Here is a 19,519-nt window from a genome sequence, read left to right as displayed (position 1 = left end):
GTCCATCATATTCTTTTCATTTGTATAGTTTTTTCACAATCACATATGTAAAATTTCAAGTTTTACAGTTTAAAAAAAAATCTTCAATATTATGCGTGAACAAATATGGTTCATTTTACTGTCAAACATTACTGTAAATTGAATAAGAAGGTACAAAGTATACAAAATAAGACAATAACATCAAGCAATCCATAGAAATTTAAGGAATAAAAGTTTTATGATATATACCTGTACATGTATATCAATGTTGTTAAACAAATGTACTGCCTGTGTTAATATTCACCAATAATTCTTTTACAAAATTAATACTCTGAAAACATCTTTTCCCAATATCTACACTCTTGGGACTCTTGGGACCATCTGGAGGTCAATGAAAGTCAATGTCAAAAGGTCAAAATGAATGGTAAGCAGGGCAAGTCCTTGTCATAAGAAATGCGAAATATAAAAGCCCCAGCACCAACTATTGAAAAGTTATGGCAAAGTTAAAGTTTTTCAAATGTAGGTCAAACTCCAATGTCAAAAAATTGTTGGTATCCAAAGGAAGGTCTCATCAAAAGGAAATTTGAGAGCCCTAGTACTAACGCTCAAAAGATATGGCCAAGGTTAAAGTTTTTAAAAAAGTAGGTCAAACTCTAAAGTCCAGGTCAGAAATATTTACACCCATGGAAAGGTCTTGTCATGATAAATATACATATGAAATATGGAAGCCCTAGCACCAACTGTTCAAAATTTATGGCCAAGGTTAAAGTTGGGTAAATTTTTGCAAAAGTGGGTCGTCCAAGGTCAAGAGGTCAAATATGTTGGTACACAAGGGAAGGTCTTGTCACAAGAAATACATATGTGAAATATGAAAGCCATAGCTCCAACCAATCAAAAGTTATGACCAAGGTTAAAGTTTTGCGAACAGACAGACATATGGATGGGGACAGGGCAAAAACTATATACCCCTGAATCTTCAATTACGGGGGCATAATCATTTTACAACAGATGAACTGAACACACCTGCACTACATTATTCAAAATATTTACATCTGGGATTGGCAAAACTGAATCTGTTTAAAAAAATAAACAACATTTTTCTTATGTTTCCAAAATTTCTTTCTCACATCTTTCATCTCTTGCTCAACATGCACACTCACCAAACCATCTTTTACACGACACCCCTCACTCAGACAGTCATGCACCAAACAAATAATACTTAAAATCCTTGAAACAGGAACCACTACAGAATCTTGTGTAATAGCAACTCTCTCCAAGGCTATATCATTCAGTCTTGAGTTGTTCAATGGTGTTACTCTGAAGATCTTTGCCAGGTGAAAATGCATGCCTTCAGCAGTTGATATGAGCCATCCCTCATCAAATAAACCAACTTCTTCCTACATTTTTTATGAAAATTAAGATATCAAAGCCAAATTCGTAACCAACCAGAAACTATAAATAAAGTTCTCTTCAAGGAGAACGATGTATTCAATGGAATTGTTATTCAAATGTTGACTATTTGAATAAAAGCTGTAATTATTTTAGGAATTCCTACATAGAAATATATCATATTATGATTATGTCTGACTGGGAAAAATCTTTTGAATAATACATAATTTTCAACTTTTACCTAATTTTTTTCAACACTGTCTTTTTGTTACCTTATTGTCATCTACTCTGTGTAAAATGGAGGCTCCTTTGTTGACCAGCTGTTCTGATTGGGTCTTTATGGAATAAAATTTGCTTCGTTTGGCCCCAGTGAAATCAATATCATTGAAAATCAATGACAACATGTGAACGGTTTCGTCATCAATGAACTCCCACACCAATGATCCATTTTGCCTCTCCATTGCCTTTCTTAGCTTTATAGTGGTAGAGGTTGACTCGTCAGGTAGTGCCAAAAACTGCCTCACCTCTTTACAGGCAGCTGTACTTTGAACAGACCCTGATGCTTGCAGCCTATGAATAATCATAATGCAAAAATGAAATTATAAATCAAATAAACTGTATGCAATCTTCAAAGCAAGAATTGTGGCATCAGATCAAGTTCAACTTTTTCAACAGCCACTTACCAAAGAGTCGAGTCTCATCTACTAAGATTTACTTAAGGGTATTTAAATATTACAATTTTTCCACCTCTAATTGTTTTTATGGTTTCATATTTCAATGATTTTAGCTTTTAAAAATTAATGTAAGTCCACATTTCGAACTTAGGCAACTGGCTTGTATATATATGTCTAAACATTGTTAATGAATCCCTTGGAAGTCAATTAAGTTACTGTAAATGTGTGCAATTAGGGTTGCATTACACATTTGGAGTGGACCATCCCTGATCAGCTGTCACACTTTTTTCAGTAGCCTGCTGACCATTTACTTTACTTAAATAATGAAATTAAGTTTCTGTGTAAATGTTTACAAGTAGATAATGTGCAATGTAAAAGGAGTTATAGGAGAAATTTAGTTTACTTTTAAGCAAATGCAAATTAATGTAAGTTCTCACCATTCCTCTCCATTAGGGAAATAGCCACCTGTTATGACATGGTTAAGTATCTCCATTTCAGCAAAAGCACTAGCTGTATCTCTGCTCCTGGCATGCAAATTTTGCTTGAACAGTTGGTCACGAATGCGACCATGCATTTTTTCAAATGCATCTTCCTTATAGCAATCCATGGGGCCATGTGTAAATATGTCATCTACCTGAAATTACCACAAATTTTGAATAGAGTTGTAAGCATTTGACGTGCTTGTAATGCTGGTCTGATGGAGGAAGGGGGGGTGTATGTAATTTATCATTATTGAACAAAAATGATGAAAACAAAATATTACTTATTAATGCATATGAAGAAGATATTCACGGTGCAATTACAATTAATAACCATAGCTTGACTTACTACATGTATATGAACAGAAAGATGTGTTTTGACTTTCTGCTGCAGTTGTGGTACATGATTCCTGAGTCCTTGCAAGTATGTATCAGTTTGGTTCTGCAGACTTTCTAAAGAGGTCTCACTAAATTCTTTTGTGCATGTAAGAAGTTTACTGATCTGAAATATAAGATGAAATTTTATAGAGAACAAGACTTCTTATGAAATGAATTCCCAAGCCATGCTGGGTGGGCACAATCAATAGTATGAAACTTTAATATAGAGACTAAGAAAAAAACTACCTCTGCAAGTTGACATAAAAGGCCTATTTTATTTCTATCCAATCCAACTATGGCAAAATGAAATGGGGCAATCTGAAGCTGAAAAAGAAAAACACATTCCATATTTCAAAAACATTAACAGTCAAACCATGCTATTTTGAACTTGATAGGACCAAGAAAAAGTTAGGAGATATCTGAGGATTCTAGAATCAAGATTAAAATAAGTAGAGAAAATATGGTAGGTAATTCCAACTTGCTTAGTCAAATAAATTCTTGGTATTCGAGATATCACTGTGTTTGTCATTTTGAAGTACAATTGTATTTGAAACTACTCCAAAAGTGGATTACATTACAGTGGTTTTGATTTCACTTTGTCGCTGGTAAAACTCGATCAGTTTGCTACTATTAAATCAGCATTAATGGACGCAAATAAAAAATAAGGAAATAGTTATTCTCTAATTTCAATACACTTACATATGTCTTAATATCTTTTCCTTGGCGACTGTCTATGTATTTAATGGTGTCACTCGACACTTTCGTTCCGAAGGCACTCTGGTCACAGCTTTCAATCAACATGCATAGCTGTTCTTGCTTAATTTCTGGTAAATCTTGTATACAGGCTTTCAATAAATGCTTTCCAATACCAAGGAACAACCAGTGCAGAATTCCAACAGGGATGTCTCTTAAATTTTATAAAAGCAAACAAATCACAATGAAAATGAAGTGTCAATAATCATAGAAAATATCATGATTGATATAATATGTCAAGTCACATTAGTAAATTTTTGACAACTAGATATCAGATAGACGGTCATCATCTCAAATACATGTATGGCATTTAGTAATGTTAAGAATAAAGGAACATGTAAATATAAAATACATTATTTCCTATGCAGCTTGTAACACGAGCTTTGATTGGATACAATGTCGGGTGTATATTTCCATCCACCCGACTTGAGCCGGGGTAAAAGACATGACGTCACAATGCACAGTTTCTCTATGATAAAAACCAAATAACATAATGTCATGATGCATTGTAGGATGTAGAAAATCTTATTGATAGCTTGAAACACATTTGATTGGACTTGTTTACAAAGAATTTATTTGGTTACATAGGAAATAAATTCATTATCCAGGTCCAATCAAGGGTGTACGGGGATTTACCCCGGATTGTATTCCATACACCCTTCGGACCTGGATAACTAATATGATTACTATACAACTATAGCTTTTTGATGAGGTCAATCCCTAGATATATAGACTTAGAGAAACCATATCCACCAAGCACAAAGTGCTTTCTCTTAGGTCTATATATCGATCTAGGGATTTTACCAATTCAAAAGGCTACAATAGTTTTATTATTTTTTTATCAGTCAATTTGAAATGTCTTAAATTCCATATTTCTAATACTCAATACTTTCTCATATAACATGTATAAGGCATTGTTATGTCATTCGCATTAGAACGTCACATTTACAAATAGCAGCTGCAGTATCTGTTTTTAGAAACATCCACTTTATAAAGACTATTGAGACATCAATACTATTGTTGCTTCTCAGAAGAACATTTCCAATTTTAGAAACAGCAGGTTTATAAATTTCTTTAGAAGCTTAAAATAAAAACATCCAGTTTATAAGACTTTTTATACTTGATCATTAACAGTCAATATGTGGTTATAAGGACCCATGTCAAATGATATTGACCTTAGACACCTTTGACTAGGCTCGGTCGATATCACTTTCTGTTTCTTCGGTAATTATGACTTCACATGGGTCCTTATAACCACATACTGACGTACACTATATAAATATATATATATAAAGTCATTACCTATGTGGATTCAAAATGTTCCAAAGAGGGTTTGAATATGGTTTGAGTCCATGATTCTGTCTCATCTCTTTGTTGTTATTCATAGACAAATGACCTAATATTCTCTGGGTTTTTGCAGGATGTCTTTCATCCCCTTTCCATATAGAAGAATCTTTGTCAGCCTTAAAATAAGTAAAGCCACTAAAGGTTTAAGATACACAATGTAGGACAAAATGAAAACTAAAACATACACATGTATGTATGTGTTTGAGGGTTCCTGGTGGGCATTTATATCCCAAAATTGTTTTAAAAACTTACATAACACCTGGGACAAAATTTGTTTGTGTTCGCTCCCATGTGATTTGATGCTTCAGCCAACATGTTGAAGTCACAGACACACACTGTTATGCAAGGTATGATGGTCACCTTTTCTCTCCTTTGTGCATCAAAAGTCAAAATGCCACTACCAAAGAGAGAGAAAATGTTTACCCAAGTACTGCAACCTTTTTAGCATGAATCATGACAAATTATTCTATTAGATAAGTCAGTTGGAGAAGTTAACAAAATGAAAATAAAACAAAAGCATGAAAAATAAAAAGACCTAAATCATACATGGATATACGTATGTATATATGTATATATATATATATATATATATATAATTTTGTTTCATTTCTTCATTTCTTGCTTTCTCATTCACATGTGTCAATTTCAATTTAATACAACGTTACCCCTCAGAATTCTTTATGTCATCAATGACAGAAGAGGCCATTTCTAGGATAGGCACCTCTGTGGAAGCACTGACAAATTTAATGGTGTCAGGATTCTGTTTCCTTGCTTTTGGAATTCCTGCAAGCTGTAACTGCACACAGTGGAGGGGTTTCCATTTCTTAGACTTATTCGCACTAGTATCATCCATGAACAAATTCAGCGGCACAGTGTAGACTGGCAGACCTCTCACTTTATGTGGATTTTGATAAACAATAGTGTTCTTTTCCTATATGAATTTAAAAATGTCATGAATCTCACAGTATGTGATATAAATGGTAAGGAGGGAGGGAGATCTTGCCCTATCACTCACAGTTTATATGTCCCTGAATAACAATTTCATTATCGAACTAACAGCAATTCAATTTACAATGAGGTCTACAATGTAGTCCAAAGCGTAGATTATTGTGTAAAAATATTAATGTCAAGTAGTACATGCATGTACTTACATCATCTGCTATCCGAATCACTTCCCCATTGAATGATTTGTAGAAAGTATATTCATGAACTTTCTGTACTTGTGATAAATGACAAATATTCCACATCTCTGAAGTTTCCAAGTAAACCAAGCTAAAGTGAAATGTAAATGAATATGATTCTAATAAAAATTAATCAAGCAGATGTAACTTTTATAGAGGTGGATACATATACATACATGCATTTACAGACAGTGCTTAAGAAGCATGAAGAACTGAAAAGCCAAACAGACATTATATGTATTTAACATTGCATAAACATACCTTTTTCCTGCAAGTCCTGGACAAGCATTTGCTCTGAAGATTTTTACTTTGGCATATATAATATCATTCTGTAATTATACATATGCACAATTATAGTATAAATTTAATGTACTGGTAATATATGTATATACGAAGGGATTTCATTTGTGTGTGTGTATGTGTGTGTGTGTATATATATATATATATATATATATATATATATATATATATATATATATATATATATATATATATATATATTAAGGCCAAAATAAAAAATACCTTTGTTTCCCCTAACGCGACTGACCCAATTAAAACGCGCCGACTGGAAAGTTTTTTTCATAAGATTATTCCAATTTTTTTTTTTTTTTGGTTTATGAACTTTTTTTTTTTATAAAATAGACTTCCACCAAGATCCGTTTTTATCAAAACGACTGATTTTGTTCTGTGATTTTCAAGCGTTTGTTGGAATTAAAATGGTGCCCACAACATGTCTCGGTAACGGAGTGTTAGTTCATGTTTTAAAAGAAAGACGACGTATCAAACTTATGCCTTTAGCATATAAGAATCCTACACTCTTGAAACACTTCGTTAATAAAATAAAATATACAATGACCTATTAAGCCCTTTAAAAAGTACATTGCATGTGTAAGCACTGAAAGCTGATAGTAGGCATGACAAAAAATACTTGTATGTCCAGTCTTTGCGTACCCGAGAATCTTTTATACTGATGCATTTAATTTCAACAAATTTACTCTGGTATGAGATATTTCACAAGTTCGATTGAATAATAGTCGTGAATTAATTTACCTTAAATGTTAGTCCTAACGGCATTTGTATGGTATTCTAGCTGTTTACAAATCGCTTTCTTCTGTACTTACTACTTAACTTACATGTATCTATAAAGGTATCATTCCATTTAATTTTAAGAATGTATTTTCAAAGCTGCTGTCAAAAAAAAAAAAAAATTGCCTACCTACCTACTCAACTTGAGATTTTTGGGTCGGGTTAGGAGAAACAAAGATATTTTAAATGATGGCCTAATGATATATCTCTAATACCTGAATGTCTTGCAGGAAAGTAAAAATCTGGCCAATGTCTTGGGAATCATGATTAGATGAAGAAACAAAGTCACCTGTGATAGATCAACTAATTTTACTGTTTTATTAAGTCATGCTGAAATCAATTAATCTACTTAAGATCAGTAATCTGAAATATATCTTTCTAAGTTCAGCAATTTTCAATATGTTTCAGTTTCATTCAATTCCATTAGGTAAAAGCAGATTATTATATTATATGAATCATCAATGACTTACCTGAGAAGAAAGTATTTTTCCCATTTGATGCATAATGTGACCGAATTTCATGAACCCATTTACTACCATCTGACTGTTCTTTCAACAAAACCTGGCCATCACTTGATACTCTGCCATACCTAAACAAGATCTTACGCCGTGATCCACTCAAAGATAATTAAAGACTAAACAATCTTAACAATTCAACATAAATATGTCTTTGAAATTATGCATGTATATATAAACATGTATTAATCATGTTAATTGCTTTGTTATTGTACAAATTTACTTAAATCACTGTACCTAAGCAGGCTTGTAGCAGTGTCGGGATGTGATAGAGTCATGCTAAGCAAGGCAGTTGGCTTGATTATCAAAAAAGGATTACCATCACTACTTTCTTCCTAAAAAGTCAAAATTATATATCAATTAGGCCAAATAAAAGGATACGTGTGGTTCCGGTTACACCTACAAGAAAATTAGGGTAGGTAGGTAGGGAATTTTTTTTTTTTTTTAAACAAAATGATTTTTTAAATGTTTCTAAATAATACTTATCACTGCTTTGCAAGTGGCATTTAGATGTGGTGTGATAAAATACTAGTAAATATTGGTAGGGGACACCTACATGCTAGCTTGCTTTGGATTTAACACTATTAAACACTTGCACTATGTTTTGCAAGGAGGCTGTCATTGCTGAAACTAAAACTTAAACCGAAGCTATTGATGGAAATCGGGGAAAATTCCGAAAAAAAATATGAAAATTGCCAAAAAAAAGTTTAGGGTCGGGGGTATAAAATAGGGGCGGTCGGGTAACCGGAACCACACATATTTTTTTTATTTGGCCTTATCTATTAATGATCAGTCTGTATTTTAAATCAATTGCATTTCAATCAAAAGATGGCTAGTGAATAGATGAAAATGGCAAAACATTTTATTCAGACTGTACACAGTTGAAACTACTAATGTATAACATGTTTAACAAAAAAAAAGCACTGTAGAGTTTCAGTTGGTAATATAGGATCTCCCATGTCTTGTGGTTGGATATGATTTTTATCCGAGTTGCGTGATTTTTATCCCCTAGCCTTGGCCAGGGAATAAAAACACACGAGTTGGATAAAAATCTTGGAAGATTCTTTTTATATCCCATGTCTTATAAATCATTATGAATGATTTACACTGTTTTTTATATGTGAATCCACTTTATTTTACTTCATTGCTCTCACACAAAACCCATTGCGATGTCACAAATGTGGGATATCAAAAATATCTAGTGAGTGATAACCATGGGATAATGGGGTAAACATGGGATAAAAATATATACATTGTGTATTAAAGAGGCCTGGACACAGTTTTATGGTTGACATTTTAAATTTCTATCTTTACTATTATTGTTGGTTGAAATTCATATCCAGTCAAAAACCATGGGAGATCCTCTCTCTCTCTTTTGTTCATTGTCTTGTTATATAGTGATTTTATTCATGATACTTACACGAGACAACATGCTCTCAGGTGTCATATCACCACTTATTCGTAGGTTTTTGACTGAAGAGAAAGATGGCATCTCTATTCCGCTTTCTTTCATAATAAACCAGATGAATTTGGCTGTTTCATCACTCTTAAAAAAAATATTATTCTAATCAGTTATGGATAAGTTTTAACATAAAGAATTCTCTCTCTCTTTCTCCCTCTCTCTCACTGGCACTTACTATTGTGTGCGTTTTTGAGTGTACCAATATATACAAGTACATCTGTAGCTTAGACGAAAATGGAAACCAAATTGGCTGATCATTTGGAGAATTGGTCACTACATCATCATCATCATCACTATCATCATCATTAGAGGAGGTGGAGCTCTCCTGATCATTGATCATTACCTCAACATTATCCGAGTTGGCATTAGTCTGAAAGTTTAAAATTTGTTTTAAAAATCAAGTTAAAATATTTGAAAGATTTAAGATATTTATGATTTAATTTTAATTGCTGATAAAATTTACATGCAGCGTCATTGTTCCTGTATTTTTAGCTTAATATATGAGGGTCGGCATGAAAAATGATAACGATTTAGCCTATTTTATGTCACATATCAACACCACGGTACAATAAACAGATAAAATAAACCGGGTACGTATCACCACTCGATGTTTTTTGCATGCAAGTATATCGGATACTTGTATAATTATATATTGTTTGTCACAAAACTCCGTGTCTTTTTATTTTTTGCAGACAATATTTACAAAGATAAGTTATCAAATGAAACATACCGTAGGCTGAATTGAGGAAAATTCCGTGTCGCCACTGTCGGGTTTTGCATCACTGCAGCTACGGTCAGTAAAATTCTGTCGAGTCTCAAATGCAACGATTCTGCAGTTACGGAGATGTTTTTCTGTATTCAGGTGTCTCTGAAAGAGGCTGCTGAAATTTGTCGAGAAGTTGCATAATTGACAAAAGAGTGGATCCTCTGCACGTCTCTTCATTTTATCTCCTCATGATGTCTCGTCTGTCAGATTGAAATATCGCGCGAAAAAAATCGAAAGGGAATTCGGAATTGGGAAAACTTAACAAAAATGACTTTGAATATGTCATTCATACAATACGTTCTTCGTGAAATTTTCCTTTAATTTATATCATAGGAAATTAAAAATGGAGAAAATAAAACAATTTTTATCAATATCAAAATAATATAAAACATGAAAAAAATGGCTCGATTACACTTCCTGTCGGTTCCCAATGTTGACGTTTCTACGTAATATTTTACGTCATTGATCATCTGTCTGAGACTGAGAGAGCGTAAAGACAAAAGTAAGCAGTGTAATTCTATTTCATTTAAATACACATGTATTTAAAATTATTATTATTAATTATGTGGAAATATTGTTTAATTTAGTAACAAGCCATTTTATTTGATTTATGTAGATACACAAGCTGAGACTGTCTATAGATTCATCTGACATCAGAATGGCAAGCGATTCCCAAGAATCACTAGATTTGTTCGTGTAAGTTACCTGTAGGATGCAATATATATATAAATATTTTTTCTTTTTTTCTGGGGTGGGGGGGGGGGTTCAACCAAATATTTTCATTAGGGCAATTTGCCAAGCAAAAATTCTTGACACGAGAATAATAGCATCATGGGGGGGGGGGGGGGGGGGCATGAGCATGAAGTAGCTGATTTTCTATAGTATATATACGTACATGTATGTCGACAAGATTAAAAATGTTTTGGGGGCACACACACCCTCCCTCCTGTTCCTATTAATTTTAAACCAGTGTGCTAAACTCCATTTTATTAATGTATGTTCCAAGTAATTAGTTTTAAAAATGTAATCGTAAAAGTACTATTCAATTGAAGGGTTCACAAGATTCACATTCTGCCAATCCTAATCTGCCTCCACTGGAAAGACCAGTAACCATGAAGATGATCTGTCAGTATTCAACTTTATTTAACATTTAAAAAAAAATATTGAGAGAAAAAATCATAAAAAAAGTATCCTTCCAGGACCTCAAGCTTTTATCAAAAGAACCCCTGTCATTATTTTTGCAAGATATATATTTATTTGTTTTATACATTGTTTTAATCATGTTAATAGAGGATTAATTAAGAACCCACATAATTTCATAATATCACAACAAGAACCGTTCTTGTTTACATGTGGTATTTAATATTTTACATCTACCGTATTTGAATAGTAATAATATTTCTTTTACCTTGTCAACTTTTTAAAACTAATTATGAGTATCAAACTTTTTATCAATGAAATCATGCTTCTTAAGAAGGGCTGCATCGTCGAAACCCATGAGTTTTCTTTCCGTTACACGTACTACATTCAACGTCAAATGTAGTGTAACAAAGAGAAAAACCAGTGGGTTCCGACAATGGAAGGCCTGTAACAGCTAGTGATTTTACAGGCAATGATGCAAGTGTTTATATGGTGGAGGTGGACTGGGAGAATATAAATTGTTAAGTTATTAAGGATGATTTTTTTAAAACCATTGATATACTCCCCCACCCACACAAAGACATGGCTTTAATGGACAGGATTTGGCTAAAACAAAGGAAATAATTATACGTCACAGTTATGTACAGGCAATAAAATCTGCTTTAAACCACTTCTACTAGTCAGAACAGCAAAGCCAAATCAGTCATATTGATATTAGTGTGCCCTTGTTGCATATTTTCAGGTTTGTTCATAATGTCTTGGGGCTATAATGAGGACACAACATTCTAAATGGGAGATGGTCTTCAAAATTTAATCTTGGAAAATTTAAGGCTAAAATGAGTCAGTTGAATGTACAATCAATGAGCTTCTTGAATCTCTTGCAGATGATGAGGTCTGTAGTTTAAGACAAGAAGTACAAGAGATAAGAAATCTAATGGAAGTCGGTAAGAGTTCGAGCTGTGCAACAAAACCTGGAAGCTTTCAAGTGGAGGGATCAAATGTCAAGGTACATTCATTGTAATATCAATGGTAATTGTATTTGAATAACCACAATTTTAGCTCACCTGAGCCAAAGGCTCAAGTGAGCTTTTCTGATCGAAGAGTGTCTGGTGTCTGTCATCTTCAATTAAACTTGCCACAAAGCATCCTTGGGTGAAGGGGATTAAAGTTTGTTCACAGGAAGTGCCACACCCTCTTTCAAGGAAAAATAATTAAGAATTTGTGAAAATTTGGTGGCATCTTTTAAAAATCTTCTCAAGAACCACTGGGTAAGAGAAGCTGAAACTTACGTGAAAGCTTCATTGCATACTCTCGATTCTAGTTTGTTCATATCATAACCCCTGGGGGCAGGGCCAGGCCATAAGAGAGGGTCAAAGTTTTACAGAGGGATATATAGGAAATGTCTTTAAAAATCTTCTTCTTCAGAATAGTCATGTTATAATAGAAGTATCCTCAGGTAGTGTAGATTCAAGTTTGTTCGAATCATGAACCCTGGGGGTAGGGCGGGGCCAAAACAGTAGGTCAAAGTTTACCATAGGAATATATAGGAAATGTCTTTAAAAATCTTCTCAAGAACAGCTAGGCCATTGTTAGTCATATTAATACAGAAGTATCCTCAGGTAGTGAAGATTCAAGTTTGTTCGAATCATGAACCCTGGGGGTAGGGCGGGACCAAAACAGTAGGTCAAGGTTTTACATACATAGGAATGTATAGGTGTAATGGTTAAGGAGCATTTAAGTAAAACGCATTGAAGGAATGATCTGACAACCCATGGAATAGACTAGTCAAACCAAAGGGTATATAAGGCAAATCATTTTCAATTGTCATTCTATTTGTAATGTTTTAATGCATCTTTCCATCACATTATTTATTGATATTATTTGAATTTTTATTTTTGAAAAATCACTTGTCCCCATAGACTTCAATGCAATTTTTGTTAATTAATTACTGCTTAGTTGGTTACATTTATGACACTTTCCCTTGGTAAATCCTTTTCTACTGTAAAATGCTTTAAATTAATATCAGAGTATTATGTATGTGAAGGACTTTTAAGGATATCGAGGATGGAAAACCTTAAGGATAAGAGCAAAATAAAAGTATAAAAGTTATAAAAACAAGTAGCAAGTATCCTAGGGAGTTGATGTTAAGTTCTGGCGCATGGATGTAGTAAATCTGAAGATTGAGACACCTGGTTCTTATCTATCAATGGGAACCTATGGGAGAAACTCAGTGCAAGTTAGTGCTTAACCCAGTCCCCATCTCTAGATAAGAGAAAATTTAAGTACTGTGTGATATACCCTCAGACATAGCTATCTTAATAATCATTCCAGTCATTAACTCAGACAAACTTGAAAGTAAAAGGAAAACCTGTATATCCCTTGTAAGAACCTGATCATACACGTTACATAGGAAATATCTTTGAAATCTTCTTCTCAAGAACAACTAAGCCCCAGGGATTTGAGGCACAACAGAGGGTCAAAGTTTTGCTTAAGAATATATAGGAACCATCTTGAAAAAATCTTTTGCTCAAGAACAGCAAAGCCATGATTAGTCATATTATTATAGAAGCATCCCCCCTGTTCAATACTGAACTGATTTCTGCTTCTTCCTAGCCAATGTGATCAGGTGAGCAATGTGGCCCATGGGCCTCTTGTTTTACTTTATCCCCTTGCAATGGAGTTAAAGAGATACAGTAACACATTTGTGAGTTAGTTTGTGTGTGTGTTAGTTAAATGTCCTTGTGCAAAACGGAAGGTAATTTGCATCGGGATTGATGTCGCATGGTGCCTTGATTTATAGAATGATATGGTATTCAGATGTGCTCTTTGCGAGGGGATGCTCTGCTTTGCAGTGCCCTTGTTTTTATTAAATGGTAGAAAATTAGATTTTAAGAAATAAATTCAAATTTGATAGCTGTCCTATAGATTATTTTATAACTTGTTTGGATAATTTTGCCAAATTTCCCCAATTCAGGTAATAGAGTAAATGTATAACTTGGATAGATAATATAACATTCATTCTTTACTTTAAACATTTATTTAAATCTTTTACAGAAACCACTAATAGCTTTTTTGAAGAGCTTATTCTTCATGTATCCCTGGATCAGCGATACAGATGATGACCTAAAGGTATCTTCATTCTTTCTGAAAGCAGCAAATTTCTTTAAATGATGTTATAACAAGTTTGCTTGTACCTGGTATATCAATTAGCCATAGCATGAAATGGAAAAAAGTGTTCATTATGCCCCAGCTTCTCCCAGCAGATAAGCTTTAGGGATACTTAAAAACCACAATGTCTGTCTACAGCATTTATTCAAATTAAGGTATCACAGGGGTAAAATTTCTTATCATTCTATCTGTTATCTTTTGACATGTCCATTTGATGCAAATATAAAATTTTTAAAGATCATTATTTTTTTTTAACTCTTTAAAAGAACTAAGATGTCATCGTTCATAAATTTAATATCAAGGTTATAAATTTACATGACAGACCAAGGTTACTCATCGAGTTTTGTTTGTATTTGATCTTTGTTGGAAACATCCAAGTATCATAATTAATAGATCTCCTGGTTATGAAAATTGTATTTTTGGGTGTTTGTAAAATAATACATAAAACTAAACTTAATCTTGAAATTAAGAACATACATTTTCCTCTACTGATTGTAATATATACTAACATGTTGTTACTCTTTATAGCTAACAACTTGTTTAAATTCCAAAATGTCTGCATTTCATTTCTTTTTTAACCTGAATTTTAGGGGCAAAGATTTATATTCTTTTTTAAAATTCTTTTTTATCCCCTTTTCAGCAAAACATTACAGCCATATTGAGCCAGTGTGGTTGGGAGGTAAATGGGAGTATGCTGGTCACATGCTTCTCATTTGCCTCCCATTCCTTCACCAGCTGGAGGAACCAAGTCAGACAGAAGGTAACTTAATTAGATATGACAATTTATTTAACTATACATATAGCATTCATAAAAATAAAAATAATATCCTTTGAAAAATAATTGGGATGCAGATTATCGTGATATATGCGGTATATTTGATATTCGGTTCAATTCATAAATAGTACATGTATCAATTATATATGTATATATATTTTTACCTATGAATATGCTGTATTTCAGCTGGTCACTCCAGAAAAAAATGTGGAGGGGATGCCTCTGAAGGCACTGCAGAGGTACCTCTACAGTGCCTTCTGGGTATGTCCATCTCCCATTGATGAAAAGACAAACTTTAAAGTGACCCTTGCCCTGGTAAGATTTCATTTCATTTTATGCAGAAAAAGCAGTAAATAAATTGACATCATTTGGTACATTTATAATCTAAAATCAATTTTTCTTTTACTTTACCAATATGTTCTTCTCAGGACCAGATAGAATTTGTGAAATTCACAGTGCATTCTGCTTGCTGATGTTTTTATTTCTTCACTTTGTTTACAGAGAGCATTCGCCGACGGGCACAAGTTGTTTAAGAAAAGTTCCGGTGCAACCTCCATTGACTTCTGGAGGGCATTCAGGAAGAACATTGATGCTATGGTAAGGTTTCTGCACACCCATACCAAATGTTAAATTTTATTCTGATCACCTGTCAACATTGTCTGTCAGTCTGTCCATGTTTTTGTCAACTTGAAACATTTGTGGATTCCTTCAGAAGCACCTTGCCAAGTGCAATCAACTTATCACAAAGCATATGTGGATAAAAGGGGTACATTAAATTTACAATCTTTCAAGGGGAGATAATTAAGAAAGAGTGAAAAAAAAATTAATTGGAATTTAGAAAATCTCAGCAAAATTCACTAGGCCAGAGAAGGTGAAATTTTTATGAAGCCTTCCTGACAAAGTGTAGATTCAAATTTATTCAAATCATGGCACAGAGGGTAGGGTGGGGCTAGTGTAGGGGGATCAAAGTTTAACATGGGAATGTTATATTGAGAAGAGTTTTTTAAAAATCTTTTCAAGAAAGGTAAAGCTATGATAACTCATTCATATTATTAAATATTGAATGATCCTTTTGTAAATAGTGGTCCCTGGGGGAGAGGGGGGGGGGTCAAAATCTTACAAAAAGGAACATAAGAAGACCTGATTGACATTTTCATATATTATTCTCTATTGGAGAAACTTTGGATATCCATTTCACGCAAAGATAAGTATGACCAGACAATGAATATTTTTTTTAACCGAAAACATTTTGGCAAGTTCATGGCCACATTTATGTAAGAAATGATTTTAATTTTTGAAGATTCATGAGGACATGAACTATGACACTTCATGCCGGCATATTCCATGAAGTGCATTAACGCTTTCTCATGAATATGCCAGTGTGAAGCGTTGTAGTTCATATATCTCATGAATTTTCAAAAATTGAATTCATTTCTTATATTTACATTATTTTCTGATGAGTTGCCACAAATTACGCCATTTAACTGTCATTTTTATGCCCCTTCATGAATATGGCCGGGGCATATAGTGTTTGTCATGTCCATCTTCCGTCCTTCTGTCCATCTTTTATAATATGGTATTATGACATAACAATGAAGATATTCATGCTCATCCATGGTACGTAGTTCATGAGAAAATGAACGGTCTTCTAATTTGCAAAGAATCTCAAGGAAAAATATTTGGAAATGTAAATATACAAAATTGTGTTGGAACTTTAAATATACATACCACTACATGTTGTATGATACAGCAATTGAAGTAGCATTAATACAGAATTCTCATGCAGTAAGCAATTTTATATTTTATTTTTAGCTCACCTCGACGAAGTCGAGATGAGCTTATGCTATACCCCCGGTGTCGGCGTCGGCGTCGGTGTCGGCGTCGGCGTTAGCGTCGGCGTCCCAGGTTAAAGTTTTAGGAGCAAGTCCCATTCCCAAGTAACTATAAGCCCTACCTGGACCAAACTTGCATGGATGATGCATCTAGGGATGGACACTACCACACTTGCTTCGGATGCTGGATCTGACCTAGATTTTCCAGATGAGTGACCAGGTTAAAGTTTTAGGAGCAGGTCCATTCCCGAGTAACTATAAGCCCTACCTTGACCAAACTTTCATGGATGATGCATCTAGGGATGGACACTACCACACTTGCTTCGGATGCTGGATCTGATGTAGATTTTCCAGATGAGTGACCAGGTTAAAGTTTTAGGAGCAGGTCCATTCCCAAGTAACTATAAGCCCTACCTGGACCAAACTTGCATGGATGATGCATCTAGGGATGGACACTACCACACTTGCTTCGGATGCTGGATCTGACCTAGATTTTCCAGATGAGTGACCAGGTTAAAGTTTTAGGAGCAGGTCCATTCCCAAGTAACTATAAGCCCTACCTGGACCAAATTTTCATGGATGATGCATCTAGGGATGGACACTACCACACTTGCTTCGGATGCTGGATCTGACCTAGATTTTCCAGATGAGTGACCAGGTTAAAGTTTTAGGAGCAGGTCCATTCCCAAGTAACTATAAGCCCTACCTGGACCAAACTTGCATGGATGATGCATCTAGGGATGGACACTACCACACTTGCTTCGGATGCTGGATCTGATGTAGATTTTCCAGATGAGTGATCAGGTTAAAGTTTTAGGAGCAGGTCCATTCCCAAGTAACTGTAAGCCCTACCTTGACCAAACTTGCATGGATGATGCATCTAGGGATGGACATGGCCACACTTACTTCGGATGCTGGATCTGATGTAGATTTTTAGATGTGTACCAGGTTAAAGTTTTAGGAGCAGGTCCATTCCCAAGTAACTATAAGCCCTACCCGGACCAAACTTGCATGGATGATGCATCTAGGGATGGACACTACCACACTTGCTTCGGATGCTGGATCTGACCTAGATTTTCCGGATGAGTGACCAAGTTAAAGTTTTAGGAGCAGGTCCATTCCCAAGTAACTATAAGCCCTACCTTGACCAAACTTGCATGGATGATGCATCTAGGGATGGACATGGCCACACTTACTTCGGATGCTGGATCTGATGTAGATTTTTAGATGTGTACCAGGTTAAGGTTTTAGGAGCAGGTCCATTCCCAAGTAACTATAAGCCCTACCCGGACCAAACTTGCGTGGATGATGCATCTAGGGATGGACACTACCACACTTGCTTCGGATGCTGGATCTGACCTAGATTTTCCGGATGAGTGACCAGGTTAAAGTTTTAGGAGCAGGTCCATTCCAAAGTAACTATAAGCCCTACCTTGACCAAACTTGCATGGATGATGCATCTAGGGATGGACATGGCCACACTTACTTCGGATGCTGGATCTGATGTAGATTTTTAGATGTGTACCAGGTTAAGGTTTTAGGAGCAGGTCCATTCCCAAGTAACTATAAGCCCTACCCGGACCAAACTTGCGTGGATGATGCATCTAGGGATGGACACTATCACACTTGCTTCGGATGCTGGATCTGACCTAGATTTTCCGGATGAGTGACCAGGTTAAAGTTTTAGGAGCAGGTCCATTCCAAAGTAACTATAAGCCCTACCTTGACCAAACTTTCATGGATGATGCATCTAGGGATGTACACTAACCAACCTGCTTCGAATGCCGGATCTGACCTAGATTTTCCACATGAGTGAATTTTAGCCATATTTTAACCAAATTAGCATGGATGATGTATCTAGGGATGGATACTTCCAGACTTGCCTTGGATTCTGAATCTGACGTACATTTTCCAGATGAGTGACCAGGGTAATTTTTTGGAGTAGCTATATAATATTATGGCCTGTTATGATTAAACTTGCATAGATGGTGCATCTTAGGATGAAAACTTCCAGATTTGCTTTGGATGTTGGAACTGACCAAAATTTTCTTGATTACTAAACAGGTCAAAAGTTTTTTGAGCAGATCTATAATTAAATCAAACTTGCATGGATATTGATCTTGGGATGTACCCTAACTAGAAAAAAAATATGATGTGAAATTTGCCTTACATGTAGATAACATTCGTCGAGGTGAGCTTCGTAATCTTTGATTACCTATGTTTTATTTTGCAGATGAAACAGTCTCCAGAACGATGGGTTGCATTGGAACAGAGAATTGTCAAAAAAATTGAAGCTTCAAATAAAGAAGATTGAAAAAAAAACCACAGTGTTTGTTGTGATTGTTCCAGTTGTATGATCATACAATTATTGTAATCAAAAGAAACACAGGATATAAATTCAATACCATTAGAAAAAAATAATTGTCTATCTTAAGTGAGAATCTCAAGTAAAATGAAATGACATTATTCAGAAAATCATCCAATGAATGTGCATAAAAATTTTCGCATGAATATCGTGCGAATTTTAAATCATATGAAATTTATATGAAAATTATGTCAAAATCACATAAAGTTTTCGCATAAATTTCATGCGAT

General features: G+C 34.5%; 1 protein-coding gene and 1 pseudogene across 1 annotated transcript; one reads left to right on the top strand and one right to left on the bottom strand.

Annotated features, from left to right (window-relative positions):
* Window positions 1–1,012: 1,012 nt before the first annotated feature.
* On the bottom strand, window positions 1,013–10,251 carry LOC133174086 (uncharacterized; annotated as a pseudogene).
* Window positions 10,252–11,067: 816 nt separating this feature from the next.
* Window positions 11,068–19,240, top strand: LOC133174260 (uncharacterized). The gene is made up of 7 exons (XM_061309342.1): window positions 11,068–11,134; window positions 12,034–12,155; window positions 14,204–14,278; window positions 14,958–15,077; window positions 15,279–15,407; window positions 15,594–15,689; window positions 19,158–19,240. Exons 1-7 carry the CDS (start codon window positions 11,122–11,124, stop codon window positions 19,236–19,238), a joined length of 636 nt encoding a protein of 211 aa, XP_061165326.1. The 5' UTR covers window positions 11,068–11,121; the 3' UTR covers window positions 19,239–19,240.
* The last annotated feature ends 279 nt before the right edge of the window (window positions 19,241–19,519 follow it).

The sequence above is a fragment of the Saccostrea echinata genome, unplaced genomic scaffold (assembly GCF_033153115.1).
Source record: "Saccostrea echinata isolate AGI-Se365-2 ecotype Australia unplaced genomic scaffold, CSIRO_AGI_Sech_v1 ptg000057l, whole genome shotgun sequence".
NCBI classification, from domain to species: Eukaryota; Metazoa; Mollusca; class Bivalvia; order Ostreida; family Ostreidae; genus Saccostrea; species Saccostrea echinata.
This window is presented reverse-complemented; position numbering and strand designations above follow the sequence as displayed.

Coding starts and splice junctions, on each gene's coding strand:
- LOC133174260 (XM_061309342.1), top strand. Junction 12,156..14,203: donor TGGAGGGATCAAATGTCAAG/GTACATTCATTG, acceptor AATCTTTTACAG/AAACCACTAATAGCTTTTTT. Junction 15,690..19,157: donor GGAAGAACATTGATGCTATG/GTAAGGTTTCTG, acceptor TTTATTTTGCAG/ATGAAACAGTCTCCAGAACG.